General features: G+C 41.5%; 1 protein-coding gene across 7 annotated transcripts in view; it reads right to left on the bottom strand.

The window, feature by feature from the left end:
• Nucleotides 1-16,953, bottom strand: part of gmeb1 (glucocorticoid modulatory element binding protein 1) — a 53,784-nt gene that overhangs the window by 25,757 nt on the left and 11,074 nt on the right. For 5 of the 7 annotated variants that reach the window (XM_060904786.1, XM_060904787.1, XM_060904789.1 and 2 more), the window contains exons 2-3: nt 11,746-11,895; nt 2,620-2,654 (exon numbers count right to left, since the gene is read on the bottom strand). In XM_060904786.1, coding sequence (XP_060760769.1) covers nt 2,620-2,654; nt 11,746-11,876 — 166 coding nt within the window. In that variant the 5' untranslated portion in view covers nt 11,877-11,895. Of the gene's footprint in view, nt 1-2,619; nt 2,655-11,745; nt 11,896-12,113; nt 12,651-16,953 lie in introns of those variants that run through there. The other 2 variants (XM_060904785.1, XM_060904783.1) reach the window with 2 other exon arrangements.

Below are 16,953 nucleotides of genomic sequence, written 5' to 3'. Positions count from 1 at the left end.
TAAAACTGCAAAGAGTTTGAACATATCATCATCTACAGTGCATAATATCATCAAAAGATTCAGAGAATTTGGAAGAATCTCTGTGCGTAAGGGTCAAGGCCGGAAAACCATACTGGGTGCCCGTGATCTTCGGGCCCTTAGACGGCACTGCATCACATACAGGCATGCTTCTGTATTGGAAATCACAAAATGGGCTCAGGAATATTTCCAGAGAACATTATCTGTGAACACAATTCACCGTGCCATCCGCCGTTGCCAGCTAAAACTCTATAGTCCAAAAAAGAAGCCGTATCTAAACATGATCCAGAAGCGCAGACGTCTTCTCTGGGCCAAGGCTCATTTAAAATGGACTGTGGCAAAGTGGAAAACTGTTCTGTGGTCAGACGAATCAAAATGTGAAGTTCTTTATGGAAATCAGGGACGCCGTGTCATTCGGACTAAAGAGGAGAAGGACGACCCAAGTTGTTATCAGCGCTCAGTTCAGAAGCCTGCATCTCTGATGGTATGGGGTTGCATTAGTGCGTGTGGCATGGGCAGCTTACACATCTGGAAAGACACCATCAGTGCTGAAAGGTATATCCAGGTTCTAGAGCAACATATGCTCCCATCCAGACGACGTCTCTTTCAGGGTAGACCTTGCATTTTCCAACATGACAATGCCAAACCACATACGGCATCAATTACAGCATCATGGCTGCGTAGAAGAAGGGTCCGGGTACTGAACTGGCCAGCCTGCAGTCCAGATCTTTCACCCATAGAAAACATTTGGCGCATCATAAAACGGAAGATACGACAAAAAAGACCTAAGACAGTTGAGCAACTAGAATCCTACATTAGACAAGAATGGGTTAACATTCCTATCCCTAAACTTGAGCAACTTGCCTCCTCAGTCCCCAGACGTTTACAGACTGTTGTAAAGAGAAAAGGGGATGTCTCACAGTGGTAAACATGGCCTTGTCCCAACTTTTTTGAGATGTGTTGTTGTCATGAAATTTAAAATCACCTAATTTTTCTCTTTAAATGATACATTTTCTCAGTTTAAACATTTGATATGTCATCTATGTTCTATTCTGAATAAAATATGGAATTTTGAAACTTCCACATCATTGCATTCCGTTTTTATTTACAATTTGTACTTTGTCCCAACTTTTTTGGAATCGGGGTTGTACTTTTGCAACAGCCAAAAGATCATTAAAGTGTCGATAATTGTAGCTGCCGCTCTGCTAGTAACTCTCTGTATGACAGAAATTATTTGTAAACTGTTGAACTTTGATATTTCATGTACTCTCCTTTTCGGACAAATTTACACTTTAGGTGAGAAAGAAGAAAGTGCCCGTTTCTGGTCATTTTCAGCTGAAGATTTTTAGTGTCCAAAACTTGAAAGTGAGCACGTGAATTCTGAAATCATTACAAAACTAGAAAAGCACTCGGAGAGCACAGACCTCCGCCAAGAATCCTTTTAAAAATTCCGGGATCCAGACGGTGATCCGGATCACCGCCATCATTGGTGTCTCTCTCCCTTCTCTAATGGATATTTAGAACTCCCGCCTCACCCGCAAAGCCATCAGGATTGCAGGTGACCCCACCCACCCATCTCACAGCCTCTTCAGCCTGCTGCTGTCGGGGAGGAGACTGCGGAGTCTCCGGGCCAAAACCAGCAGGCTCAAGAACAGTTTCTTTCACCAGGCGGTCAGGAGGCTCAACTCCCTCCCTGTTCTGCCCCTCCTTCCCCCTCTGCCCCCTGCCACAGATCCTGCCCTTACACCCCCCCTTCAGCATCTGACATGCCATCCTCACAGTTTCCCCCCCCAAACACACACACACACACACATATACATATATATATATATATATATATATATATATATATATACACACACACACATACATCTCATCGTTCATTAACACACTGAACTCAGGTTCCGCACATCTCACTTTACCTCGCTCATTTGCACTATTCCGCACTACTTCATCTTACAGCTGCTAGTTTGTTTATTCTGCTTATTTCATGTTTACCTGCTATACCTCAAGTGCCCTTGACTGTTTGGTTATTTGTACCAATTTATGTGTGTGTGTGTGTGTGTGTGTGTGTGTGTGTGTGTGTGTGTGTGTGAGTGTTTAGTCTAGTTAATATCTAGAGTGTTTATACTGTTTATATTGTCTGAGTGTTTAGTCTGTCTTGTTCTTATCTAGTGTTTATACTGTTTATTTATACTGTTTATATTGTTTGAGTGTTTAGTCTATGTCTAGTTCCTATCTAGAGTGTTTATACTGTTTATATTGTTTGTTTTTTCAATTATTCTATTTTTATTTATTGCATTGCCTGTTTGCACCGTGGGTCAGAGAGGACTGATATTTCATCTGTGCTGTATGTCGAGCATGTATAGCATATTTGACAATAAAGTTGACTTGACTTGTGCCCAGTCACACCTCTGGAAAAAATTTCAGAGCAATCCGTTCATAACTTTTTCCGTAACGTTGCTAACAGACAAACCAACAAACAAACAAACCAACGCTACCGAAAACATAACCTCCTTGGCAGAGGTAACTAGTTCAGGTGTTACTATATCATTTAGCTGTAAGTTTATTATGTGGGAAAGCACAGTGTATATGAACTACCTGTTGTAACTGTCTCTTCTGCATTATCTTCATTCCTGTAGACAGACACACACACACACACACAACTGAATCAAGGCCTTAATTGATGTGTGAAAGACTTCCCTGACTTGTCAGCTACATTTACGAATAACCATGTAACTCTAGCACAAAACTAAAGCAGCAAATGTCAGGCACTAGCCATGCATTTGATTGTTCCTCTATACAGTACATCCAAAATATTACTGATGTATACGTCTGTCAACATCTGCCAACTGGCATACATGTAAAATAAATGTGTGGACTAAAGAGCAGTTTAAAGTGCATATTCTGGACCAATTTCATTTTTTTTTATATGAAAGTATGTCCCTTTACACACTCATCCAGAAGGGTAATTTTGCACAAGGCCATCTGTCTACAGCAGAAAAAAATAAAATAACAAAACGCGTCTGGAAAAATCCCAAGGGAGTCTGGAGTCAGATTCGTGACGTCACCTGCGGAAGCGCCAGCAGGCTGCGTGAGCTTTGCACGGTTTCAGTGCACAGCCTGTGTAGACCAAGCGCTCCCATTTCTCTCTCATTGTCCGGTCTTTTGGGAAACGATGAGTACTAATCCCATCAAGATTGGTGTTGCTACACCCTCCTACGCTACATCTGTTAACCATTTTAATAATTACGCGATAACGTTGAAGAAATTTGCAGAAAACCACCAGGTCGTTTTCTCATAAACAAACCAGCGCTGACGTAGGATTCAGAGGGAGGCGTCCCGCACGCGACGTCATGAAAAACAGTGTTTGCCGGGAAATTCAAATGCCGAGTTTTTTCAGAGGCGGACCAATATGGAATCAATTTTGTGCCAAAATGTTCATACAATACTTTTGAAATATCAAACAAAAATGACAAATCAAAATACAAAAAAAAAAAAAATTTTAAAAAGTACATTTTTTTTTAGACTGGCAAACAAATTATTCATGTAATCGTGCAAAATATCAGTCTATTACTCTTCAGAAACCTTTTATTTTTGTTCCGCGTTTTTCTCAGTTTTATTTGGCGTAATTTATTTTGGTTGCGATTCCAGCTTTCTCGTTTGCGCTCCCTAGACTTTTTGCTTGCATTTTTGGCACAAACTTCACGTGTGGGCGGGCTGTCCAGGAATGCATTCCCATTGGCTAACTTGTGTTTGACTGACAGCTACGCTCAGCCATTCCCTACTCGGATTCTGGCGGACTGTTTGACGAGTGACCGATCCATTGACGGTAAACAAGGATCGAGTGGACTTCAGTGGCATTATACTGGGTAGTGGAGTTAAGTCTAACATTTGACTTGCCACGAAACACCTGCATAATGTGCACTACTGCAACACATAACACATTTGTCCCGCACTTACACTTTGTTGAATTAATTCAATATCATAGTCGCCACTGAAGTCCACTCGATCCTTGTTTACCGTCAATGGATCGGTCACTCGTCAAACAGTCCGCCAGAATCCGAGTAGGGAATGGCTGAGCGTAGCTGTCAGTCAAACACAAGTTAGCCAATGGGAAGCATTCCTGGACAGCCCACCCACACGTGAAGTTTGGGCCAAAACTGCAAGCAAAAAGTCAGAGAGCGCAAACGAGAAAGCTGGAATCGCAACCAAAATAAATTACGCCAAACAAAACCGAGAAAGACGCGGAACAAAAATAAAAGGTTTCTGAAGAGTAATAGACTGATATTTTGCACGATTACACGAATAATTTGTTTGCCAGTCTAAAAAAATTGACTTTTTTTTTAATTTTGATTTATCGTTTTTGTTTGATATTTCAAAAAGTATTGTATGAACATTTTGGCACAAAATTGATTCCATAGACCAATTCACCTCAAATGGCTTGATTTCAATTGAATTTTTCTGGTATTGCGCAAGGTAAAAAAAAAATTGCAGAGAATGCAGAATGTTACAGATATTTGACCAAAGTTTAATATAAAATAAGAGAATTACATTGATCTTGCTCCTGAATTTACCCGTGATATGCACTTTAAAACCAGAATGGACAGAAAATAAAAGACAAAATCACTAGCCATTTGTCTGGCCGTGTCTCAATGTCAAGGTTGCATTTATTGGATATTACGTCATGTAAACCTGAAGGATTCTGTAAATGCAGCTCATGTTTTGGACCATATAAACCAGTGTATTCTTCCAACCATACAGCCCATGATTGTTTGGCTTTTGAGAAACATGGTGAAATTGCTGGGTTTCAGTCACGTGACTTTCCTTAGCGGTTTTACCTGAAGTGAAATAGCTGGTGGTCTAAACGGCTGCCGTAGGGCAAACAACTAGCGATAACTTAGAGTACGCTCGTAATCTAGAAGCCACTGCTGGCTTTAGATATATTCAGAAGATTGCTATGAGCAGTGGAATCGACCCGTACAGTCTGGGAAAGAAGGATTCGTCATATGATCTCGAAAACGACCCTTCAGCCGAGTTCCCCGACATCTCGAACTATCTGGTGTTGCAGACGTCCTTCTACACCGCAAAACAGATGAAAGCGTGGAAGAGTATGCAGGCTGACAACTTTTTTGTATGTGGCTGGGTAAAGGACCTCGGGATCAAGTCGCTGCTGAATGAATCCTGGATTGTTTTTGCCCGTACAAGTGTTTAAGCATTTCGTTCACGTCTTTACAACGAAGCGCTGCAAGTTGAAGTGTAAACAAACAGTTGGCTTGATTCTCACTTGTGTTAACTCTTATCTCTCAGCTAAATCAAAGATCATCAGAAACCCCTTTAAAGACCTGGATTTTAGTTAAAAAAGACGGAGAAGAAGTGATCGCGGCGCATTGTAACTGTACGGCTGGGGAAGAATTTTGTCGCGACCTTCATGCATATGGACTTTGTGAGGAGGAAACAAAGAAACAGCTGGAGAATCAGCTTTAGCGCTTCGTGACTAAAAAAAGGACCGTAAAATAATGACACATAGCAAGAAAAGTCCTTGGAAAACACTAAGGCCAGAGCTGAGTGGGAGATACAAACTTTTCACCAAGTGATCGCTGCAAACTCGAGCATGCTTCGACTCGGCTCCCTTCGATTTCACCGAGAGGTTCACTGAAAAGCCACCTTTCTCGACATCTTTTTGTGAAATCCTGTGTTTGTTCACCCTTTTTTATTAGTTCACGGGGAACCCTGAAGAAACTTGGCAGTTTCACAGTTTGCTCAATTCAAACAACTTAAAACAACGCAAGCGTAAGGCATTTTTCACACAAGCAATGAACCTTCTCCATATAAACGCTTTGTCAACTGAGCTTTGGTAAACCACCAGCTAAAGTTTTGAATAACTAATGAGGCGGATGTGACGTCACGTGAAACCCAGCAATGCTGGTGTAGGTACCTGGCCTATCATCTGCTGTGTATGCACTAACATGTAAATAGTGCACGTTATCATCATAAAATTGATTATATTTAGGCTCTGACAAGCGACTAAAATAAATGCCAATGTCAACATGCAAGATATACTAGTGCATCTCAAAAAATTAGAATATTGTGAAAAAGTTCAATATTTTCCATCAGTTATTTAAGAAAGTGAAAATGTTATATATTATAGACTCATTACACAAACTAAAATGTTTCAAGCATTTTTCTATTTTAATCAGTATGGCATACAGTACAAAAACATAAAAAAAAAACCCATCTCAAAATATTAGAATATTTCATTTCGAGTTTGAGTAAAACAGTATGAACACAGTGTATCTCTCGGTCTAGTTCAGTACACACAACCACAATCATGGGGAAGACTGCTGACTTGACTGTTGTCCAGAAGATGATCACTGACGCCCTCCACAAGGAGGGTAAGCCACAAAAGGTCATTGCTGAAAAGGGTGGCTGGAAAAGGTGCACAAGCAACAGGGATGGCCGCAGTCTTGAGAGGATTGTCAAGAAAAGTTGATTCAAGAACTTGGGAGAGCTTCACAAGGAGTGGACTGAGGCTGGTGTCAGTGTATCAAGACCCATCACGAACAGACATCTTCAAGAAAGGGGATACAACTTTCGCATTCCTAATATCAAGCTACTCCTGAGCCAGAGACAATGTCAGAAGTGTCTTATCTGGGCTAAGGAGAGAAAGAAATGGACTGTTGCTCAGTGGTCCAAAGTCCTCTTTTCAGATGAAAGTACATTTTGCATTTAATTTGGAAATCACGGTTCTAGAGTCGGGAGGAAGCGCGGAGAGGCACAGAATCCAAGGTGTTTGAAGCCCAGTGTGAAGTTTCCACAGTCTGTGATGATTTGGGGTGCCATGTCATCTGCTGGTGTTGGTCCACTGTATTTTATCAAGTCCAAAGTCAACACAGCCATCTACCAGGAGATTTTAGAGCACTTCATGCTTCCATCTGCTGACGAGCTTTTTGGAGATGCTGATTTCCTTTTCCAGCAGAACTTAACACCTACCCACAGTGCCAAAACTACTACCAAATGGTTTGCTGACCATGATATTACTGTGTTTGATTGGCCAGCCAACTTGCCTGACCTGAACCCCATAGAGAATCTATGGGGTATTGTCAAGAGGAAGATGAGAAACACCCGACCCAAAAATACAGATACGCTGAAGGCCACTATATCAAAGCAACCTGGGCTTCAATAACACCTCAGCAGTGCCACAGACTGATCACCTCCATGCCACACCGCATTGATACAGTAATTCATGGTAAAGGAGCCCCAACCAAGTATTGAGTGTATAAATGAATATATGGTACTTTTCAGAAGTTGGACATTTCTGCATTGTAAGTCCTTTTTTGATTGATCTTAGGGAATATTCTAATAATTTGAGATACTGGATTTCTGATTTTCATGAGCTATAAGCCATAATTATCAAAATTAAAACAAAAAAGGCTTTAAATATTTCACTTTACATGTAATGAATATAGAATATATGAAAGTTTACCTTTTTGAATTAAATTATGAAAAAAAGGAACTTTTTCATGGTATTCTAATTTTTTGAGATGCACTAGTATAATATATCTCCATCACTACGCCATGTACACTAGAGGTGGGCATCTGGACTGGGACCCACTGGGAGCAGGCAGGACTCGCCAAGGTTTCTGTGGGAGCCAACCGGATTGGTCAGAATTCCTTCAGGACTGGGTGGGAGGGGGATGTTGAGGAAAAAAAAAAGGCCCCTGCACAGCTCTAGTCTACGTTAATGAAAAGTACAGCAGAAAAAGGCACAATGTAGGGCTGCACGATATCAGAAAAATATGCGATATTCGATAACATGACTGAATATCTCGATATCGATATGTATCACGATAATTAAATATATACTGTTTTTCTTACCTCTACTCGCCGTTCTGCCCTGTATCTAGCATTTAAAAAAAAAACACCCAATGCATTGCTTCCATTCCAACATTATTTTTTATTGGAAGAACATGGCTACACCTGCAATGGTGTCCATCAGTCATCTTTAAATCTCTTAATTTTTGTGAGCACAGCAGAAAATGTCTTAAGTTGAAGTAAACAAAAAACTGAAAACTACATTACATTAACATAAAGCATTCAAAATGGCAATTTCAGCGGCTCCCGGGAGATGAAGGTGAGCGACACAGATTCACCATAAACTCTCACACAATCTGTTAATAACACATGCGGGTGAGAGAGCGGTAGTGTGTGTGTGAGAGTGAGAGGTAGTGTGTGTGTGTGAGAGAGAGCACGGTTTTATGTTTTTATGCTTCTGTACAGCAGTGTTTGTCCCAGTGAGCCGCCCCACCACTGTTTTACAGGTACATGTCTTGCAAAGTACCTGAGTTTGCAGTACGTCACCCCTCCTGAATCCAAAGTACTTCCAAATAGCAGACGTGCATTTTTTTTTTTTGGAAACCAGTTTCTCCTCACACAAGTTTGTCTCACCACACTTGCTACCGCCTTCCGCCATCACCACGAGGCTTCTACTTGTTTTGCAATAGGGGGCGGAGTTATCCCGCGGCGCTTGTTGACATTCAAATGTGATTGGACGGCACAGAAAAATGCACCTTTTATCGAAATTTAAGTAATTTTTGCGGTATGTGTATTGCAAACTATGATATCGCGATACTGATACTTTTTCGATATATTGTGCAGCCCTAGCACAATGTCAAAATACCCGCTTTTGCAGTTAACGACAAAAATAAACGTTTATTCGCTAACATTCTTAGTGACTCAAAAGTACTGCACATGTTGCACTGTTTCAATCGGTAATCAATATTACTACACCTACTTAGTCCTCTATGATTGTCTTCAGCTACATGCTTGACTTTGATGGGCATACTTGAGATGAGAGAATGGATAGAAGACACAAAAGTACTGGGGGTCATTTAAAAAATAATAATTTACAGTGGTGCTTGAAAGTTTGTGAACCCTTCAGAATTTTTTATATTTCTGCATAAATATGACCTAAAACATCAGATTTTCGTAAAAGTCGTAAACAAATGAGACAAAAATATTATACTTGGTCATTTATTTATTGAGGAAAATGATCTAATATTACATATCTGTGAGTGGCAAAAGTGTGTGAACCTTTGCTTTCAGTATCTGGTGTGACCCCCTTGTGCAGCAATAACTGCAACTAAATGTTTGCAGTAACTGTTGATCAGTCCTGCACACCGGCTTGGAGGAATTTTAGCCCATTCCTCTGTACAGAACAGCTTCAACTCTGGGATGTTGGTGGGTTTCCTCACATGAACTGCTCGCTTCAGGTCCTTCCACAACATTTCGATTGGATTAAGGTCAGGACTTTGACTTGGCCATTCCAAAACGTTAACTTTATTCTTCTTTAACCATTCTTTGGTAGAACGACTTGTGTGCTTAGAGTCGTTGTCTTGCTGCATGACCCACCTCACGGCTCGAAACTCGCGGTGGTCCGGTCGCCCGAGGCGACTTAATTTGTCATTTGGCGGGTAACTCCTGTCACTAGCCAGCCCGGCTGGCTAGTTGAAAATAAAAAAAAAAATACATATGAAGCGAAGATTCAGACACACCGTCAACTAAAGCCGCCACATATTAAGCGCGTGCCGTGTCTGTGTTAATCAATGTGTTTATCGGCAGGACGGAAAATACCGAAGAATTCCGAATCATATCGTGTACGAGTCAGGCTGTCGGTTTTTTCGCTACTGCGCATGCATATAGCGCATCTCGCTGAATATCGCGGTAATCATGTTATCAAATTCAATAGATGTGGTCACATTATCTCCCATTTAAACACGTGTTTTTGTTGTTTACATCTACATCTGCCAAAGCTACGTTGTGATGTGGAATTTTCTGAAAGGTGTACAGAAACCACCAGAGGCGGGGACAAAGTGACCTCGGTCTGAAGAGGAGAAAAAGGCTGCTGATAAAGCGTACGAGAAGGAGAAACGACAAAGGACTTATAAGCAAACGTGGGAGCAGGGTAGGCCTTGGCTGCGATACGATTTTTATGGAATAATTAATTTTTTCAAGTTGATTCCTAGTCAATATGAAGCTCCTAATGCTTTCTCTCTCATAAATGGCTAAATACAGAAAGCATGTTGGACATATTTTGGGTGCTATAGTCATGATAGTAAGTATATTTGTTTTCAATACTCATACACCAAGTTGACAAGTTTTCCAATATATTATTATTTGTTGATATTATATTATGGTGCTCTGTGTTGTTCTCATTTATGTATTTAACAACAGTATCAAAATACTCGGGTCTTGAAATAAATGCACATTAGTCATGAACAATGGTAACTACTCTCTGTGTTATTTTTGACAGAAGTAAAATTCATACATGAACAAATTTTGGCTAGTTGATTTTCTGTTTGGCGAGTTACTTTGGAAGGGAACTAGTCCGGCTGGCTGGTGAAAAAAATATATGAATTTCTAGGCCTGCACCTTCTCTTGAGATTCAGTTCATGGACAGATGGCCTGATATTTTCCTTTAGAATTCACTAGTATAATTCAGAATTCATTGTTCCATCAATGACGGCAAGCCGTCCTGGCCCAGATGCAACAAAACGGGCCCAAACCATGATACTACCACCACCATGTTTCACAGATGGGATAAGGTTCTTATGCTGGAATCCAGTGTTTTCCTTTCTCCAAACATAATGCTTCTCATTTAAACCAAAAAGTTCTATTTTGGTCTCATCCGTCCACAAAACATTTTTCCAATAGCCTTCTGGCTTGTCCATGTGATCTTTAGCAAACTGCAGATGAGCAGCAAATGTTCTTTTTGGAGAGCAGTGGCTTTCTCCTTGCAACCCTGCCATGCACACCATTGTTGTTCAGTGTTCTCCTGATGGTGGACTCATGAACATTAACATTAGCCAATGTGAGAGAGGCCTTCAGTTGCTTAGAAGTTACCCTGGGGTCCTTTGTGACCTCGCCGACTATTACACGCCTTGCTCTTGGAGTGATCTTTGTTGGTCGGCCACTCCTGGGGAGGGTAACAATGGTCTTGAATTTCCTCCATTTGTACACAATCTGTCTGACTGTGGATTGGTGGAGTCCAAACTCTTTAGAGATGGTTTTGTAACCTTTTCCAGCCTGATGAGCATCAACAACGCTTTTTCTGAGGTCCTCAGAAATCTCCTTTGTTCGTGCCATGATACACTTCCACAAACGTGTGTTGTGAAGATCAGACTTTGATAGATCCCTGTTCTTTAAATAAAACAGGGTGCCCACTCCCACCTGATTGTCATCCCATTGATTGAAAACACCCGACTCTAATTTCACCTTCAAATTAACTGCTAATCCTAGGTTCACATACTTTTGCCACTCACAGATATGTAACATTGGATCATTTTCCTCAATAAATAAATGACAGAGTATAATATTTTTGTCTAATTTGTTTAACTGGGTTCTCTTTATCTACTTTTAGGACTTGTGTGAAAATCTGATGATGTTTTAGGTCATATTTATGCAGAAATTCTAAAGGGTTCACAAACTTTCAAGCACCACTGTACTTACTGGTATTATTCTTGAGCCATCATTTATGGTAATATGTTGAAAATCTTTCAGTTTTTCATGAACACCTCCACTTGTCCTTGCCACTGTTACCTTTAACTTGGTGTATCTTCGTCCTAGTTTAACTGACGAGTGCATTAGGATTATATTTATGCAAGATTACTCTTCACAGGTCTGGCCACACAGACGATTTGAATAGATGTTTGGGAGCAAGTGACCCACCCAGATGTGATGGGCTGCAGCTGAAGGATGACTTGTGTCTTGTTTGCATCTCCTGCTGCAACCTCATCTTCATCAGTAGCCTTCATCACCACCATGTCTCCCATGGACACGGTCACCTCTGTCTCTGCCATGTCCTTCCGCTGGGCCACACTAGTGAGGAAGACAGAGACGTAATGCAAAATATTTCAAACATTACAGAAAAGCTTTCAAGTTTAAAGTCCATTGTTTTTGCTTTGTGAGACGAAGACAATGGGATACAATGGTTTGTCCCTGGGGCAGTACCCTCTAAGGTACTTGTATGTACCCTTTATATATTACTTGGGAACATATAAGTACTTTTTTGGCCCTAAAAACGTACACATAGTTACCTTGAGGTCCAATAATAAGCCCCAAGAGGTACATGAGTGTAGCTTGTACCTTGAGGGACAGAAATGGACTCCTCCTGTACCCCTGTTTCTGACAGTATACAGAGAGGGCAGCATGGTGGTGTCTCCAGTTGAATTTGGGTGTGGCGTTTCGCATTCTCCACATGTCTAAATGGGTTTCTTCTGGGTTCCCTGGTTTCTTCCCAAAACATTCTGATAAGTGTAAGCCTTTAATAAAGGTGAATGAGTAGGAGTGTGCGAAGGTGCCCTGAGATGGACTGGCGTCCAATCCTGGACATCCCACGCATTACCAGTGCTCAGAGCACTCAAATGATGATATGATCATGTTTACGAAAATATAACTTGTGCAGTTGGCTCTATTTGAAGTCAACCAGAATCACCACCATCTGGAATTTCGTTCTTTTCTCACTGCCCAAAGTTGCAAGGTAAGTTCCCACCATAAATACATATCAAGCGAAGTCTCATGTCTTGAGCTTGTTTATTTCTTGATTTGAACATAATCTGAGCATCCGCATGGCAATTCAGAAAGGCCTCCGTTCAATGGATCCAATGACACTTGAGGTTGTAGACACCACGATAATTTCGCTTGGGGGAAAATACTCACAATAATTTTGATTTATTTGGTCAACATCGAGGTACTTGGACATATCTTAAGATTCTCTAAAAAAAAAAATAATAATAATAATAATAAATAAATTAAAAGCCTACTAAATTGGCCCAACGGTGGAAAAAGTCTCCTGTTGTTCCGGATCTGGAGGTAGTTGGATAAAAGTATAAAATAAATTCAAGGTGCTAGGTAAATGTAAATCTTGAGTAAATGGTAAAGGTTTTACATCGCATTAGTCAGTTTTGTGTCACAACTTTTTCAGCCATTCTAATGTATTATTATAATTAACACAATGGACAGATTTTGAGACGAGACAAATTTATTTATATAGCGCATTTCATACACAGTGGCAGTTCAATGTGCTTTACAGACGTAAAGCCAAAACAGTAAACAATAGAAAATAATTTACATAAAATAAAGGGGGAAGAAGAGAGAAAAATACAAATAATATAAGAATTAAACAATAGTAGAAATAAAATAAAATGAAGTAAAAGTTCAGTAAAAAACAGCAGAATAAAATGGAATTAAAGCCGCAAGCGGCCTCGACGGGCCCTCGCGCCAGCGGCCAAGGGGGGCGGGGGCATGCGTCCCCGCGAAATAACTTCCACAGCTTCTTCGGCAAGAGACATAACTCCCACAATGGCGACAAAGCACAGAATTGGACACATGGTAACAATAGGGTCTCGCACTGTACGGTGCTGGGGGGGCGCTATAGAGGCCCTGAGGCCCGCCTGGATCTAGGCTTCTGATTCTCAGTAGCGGTGGCAGTCTAAGAAAAAGGAGCCAAATCTCGTGCGTTGTCGACCATGGCAAGCGCCCCAATAAGGGTCTTGTAAAGAGTTTGCTTGCCAAGGTTGACAAATCAGAAGCAGCAATATCATTTTTGCCATAACCAGCACCCCCAGGGGCGAAAGTGCACAAAATTTGGCGTATATGTCAGGTGAGCTATGAAGAGTTTGCGAATGAAGTGTGATGACAATTGAGTAAATAGAAGATGAGATATAGATTTTTGAAGAATAAATTTTTTGGTTTTTCCCATGTCAGGAGGTGGCGCTATGCTGTACATGAGCGATTATGAGTTGGAAAAATAAGTGTCTACAACAGCAACGTACTATCGCAAGGTAGTGGTGTGAAGGAAAAGCATTATGGAATTATTTACCAAAAACCCGTTTTGGAGCAATTGCGTCGGCCAAAAGCAGCGCCCCCCATGGACGAAAATTCCCAAAATGTGGTATACATGACATGGGAGGTAGTAAGAGGGTGGCCGTGAAGTTTGACCAAATTTGAGGAAAGATTGGATTTTTTGCCCAAAAATAGCGCCCCCAGTGGCGGAAGTGCACAAAATTTGGCGTATATGTCAGGTGAGCTATGAAGAGTTTGCGTATGAAGTTTGAAGACAATTGACTAAATAGAAGATGAGATATAGATTTTTGAAGAATAAATTTTGTGGTTTTTCCCATGTCAGTAGGTGGCGCTATGCTGTACATGAGCGATAATGAGTTGGAAAAATAAGTGTCAACAACAGCAACGTACTCTCACAAGGTAGTGGTGTGAAGGAAAAGCATTATGGAATTATTTACCAAAAACCCGTTTTGGAGCAATTGCGTCGGCCAAAAACAGCGCCCCCCATGGACGAAAACTTCCAAAATGTGGTATACATGACATGGGAGGTAGTAAGAGGCTGGCCGTGAAGTTTGACCAAATTTGAGGAAAGATTGGAATTTTTGCCCAAAAATAGCGCCCCCAGTGGCGAAATATAACAGAAATTGGGTAACATGTCAGAAGCCCAATGAGTGATGTGCGTGTGAAGTATGAGCAGTTTTGAGCAATCAGAAGATTTTTTATGAATTTTTAAGCATGTAAAATTTTGCATCGAAAATTGATTGACGTATAACTTCTGAACGGTTCATCCTACGTGAAACGTATTTAGTAACTTTTGTCAGCCATGTCTGTAGAAGATGTGTATCAATTTTGGTGACATTCCTAAGAACGGTCTAGGAGGAGTTGCGCCGTCTTCGTGGCCATGCATTTCGCACAAAAGTGAAATTACCTCACTTCCTGTTGGGCGTGGCTAATGCATTGGCATTACATTTTTGTCCGGCTTAGTGAGATACATATGCGTACCAAATGGCATGCCACTACTACAAACTATATGGCAACCAGGCACCTTAATGCGGGAGGCCAAAATCACAACGACTTAGGGGGCGCTATAGAGGCCCTGAGCCCCGGCCAAGTTTGGGCTTTTGGTTCTGAGTAGCGGTGGCAATTCTCGGAAGTGGTGCCAAATTTCGTGCGTTTTCACCCATGGCAAGCGCCCCGAAAATGGCCCAACAGCGGAGAAAAATAAAGAAGAAGAAGAAGACGGAAGAAGAAGAATTAAAGCCGCAAGCGGCCTCGACGGGCCCTCGCGCCAGCGGCCAAGGGGGGCGGGGGCATGCGTCCCCGCGAAATAACTTCCACAGCTTCTTCGGCAAGAGACATTACTCCCACAATGGTGACAAAGCACAGAATTGGACACATGGTAACAATAGGGTCTCGCACTGTACGGTGCTCGGGGGGCGCTATAGAGGCCCTGAGGCCCGCCTGGATCTGGGCTTCTGGTTCTCAGTAGCGGTGGCAGTCTAAGAAAAAGGAGCCAAATTTCGTGCGTTGTCGACCATGGCAAGCGCCCCAATAAAGGTCTTGTAAAGAGTTTGCTTGCCAAGTTTGACAAATCAGAAGCTGCAATATCATTTTTGCCATAACCAGCACCCCCAGGGGCAAAAGTGCACAAAATTTGGCGTATATGTCAGGTGAGCTATGAAGAGTTTGTGTATGAAGTTTGATGACAATTGAGTAAATAGAAGATGAGATATAGATTTTTGAAGAATGAAATTTTTGGTTTTTCCCATGTCAGTAGGTGGCGCTATGCTGTACATGAGCGATTATGAGTTGGAAAAATAAGTGTCTACAACAGCAACGTACTATCACAAGGTAGTGGTGTGAAGGAAAAGCATTATGGAATTATTTGCCAAAAACCCGTTTTGGAGCAATTGCGTCGGCCAAAAACAGCGCCCCCCATGGACGAAAATTCCCAAAATGTGGTATACATGACATGGGAGGTAGTAAGAGGGTGGCCGTGAAGTTTGACCAAATTTGAGGAAAGACTGGATTTTTTGCCCAAAAATAGCGCCCCCAGTGGCGAAAGTGCACAAAATTTGGCGTATATGTCAGGTGAGCTATGAAGAGTTTGCGTATGAAGTTTGATGACAATTGAGTAAATAGAAGATGAGATATAGATTTTTGAAGAATAAATTTTTTGGCTTTTCCCATGTCAGTAGGTGGCGCTATGCTGTACATGAGCGATTATGAGTTGGAAAAATAAGTGTCTACAACAGCAACGTACTATCACAAGGTAGTGGTGTGAAGGAAAAGCATTATGGAATTATTTACCAAAAACCCGCTTCGGAGCAATTGCGTCGGCCAAAAACAGCGCCCCCCATGGACGAAAATTTCCAAAATGTGGTATACATGACATGGGAGGTAATAAGAGGGTGGCCGTGAAGTTTGACCAAATTTGAGGAAAGATTGGAATTTTTGCCCAAAAATAGCGCCCCCAGTGGCGAAATATCACAGAAATTGGGTAACATGTCAGAAGCCCAATGAGAGATTTGCTTCTCAAGTATGAGCAGTTTTGACCAATCAGAAGATTTGTTATGAATTTTTAAGCATGTAAAATTTTGCATCGAAAATTGATTGACGTATCACTTCTGAACGGTTTATCCTACGTGAAACGTATTTAGTAACTTTTGTCAGCCATGTCTGTAGATGATGTGTATCAATTTTGGTGACATTCCTATGAACGGTCTAGGAGGAGTTGCGCCGTCTTCGTGGCCATGCATTTCGCACAAAAGTGAAATTACCTCACTTCCTGTTGGGCGTGGCTAATGCATTGGCATTACATTTTTGTCCGGCTTAGTGAGATACATATGCGTACCAAATAGCATGCCACTACTACAAACGACATGGCAACCAGGCACCTTAATGCGGGAGGCCAGAATCACAACGAGTTAGGGGGCGCTATAGAGGCCCTGAGGCCCGCCTGGATCTGGGCTTCTGGTTCTCAGTAGCGGTGGCAGTCTAAGAAAAAGGAGCCAAATTTCGTGCGTTGTCGACCATGGCAAGCGCCCCAATAAGGGTCTTGTAAAGAGTTTGCTTGCCAAGTTTGACAAATCA

This window comes from Neoarius graeffei, chromosome 22, assembly GCF_027579695.1.
Source record: "Neoarius graeffei isolate fNeoGra1 chromosome 22, fNeoGra1.pri, whole genome shotgun sequence".
Classification (NCBI taxonomy): domain Eukaryota; kingdom Metazoa; phylum Chordata; class Actinopteri; order Siluriformes; family Ariidae; genus Neoarius; species Neoarius graeffei.
The sequence above is the reverse complement of the archived record's forward strand: the minus strand, read 5'-3'. Positions and strand labels throughout refer to the sequence as shown.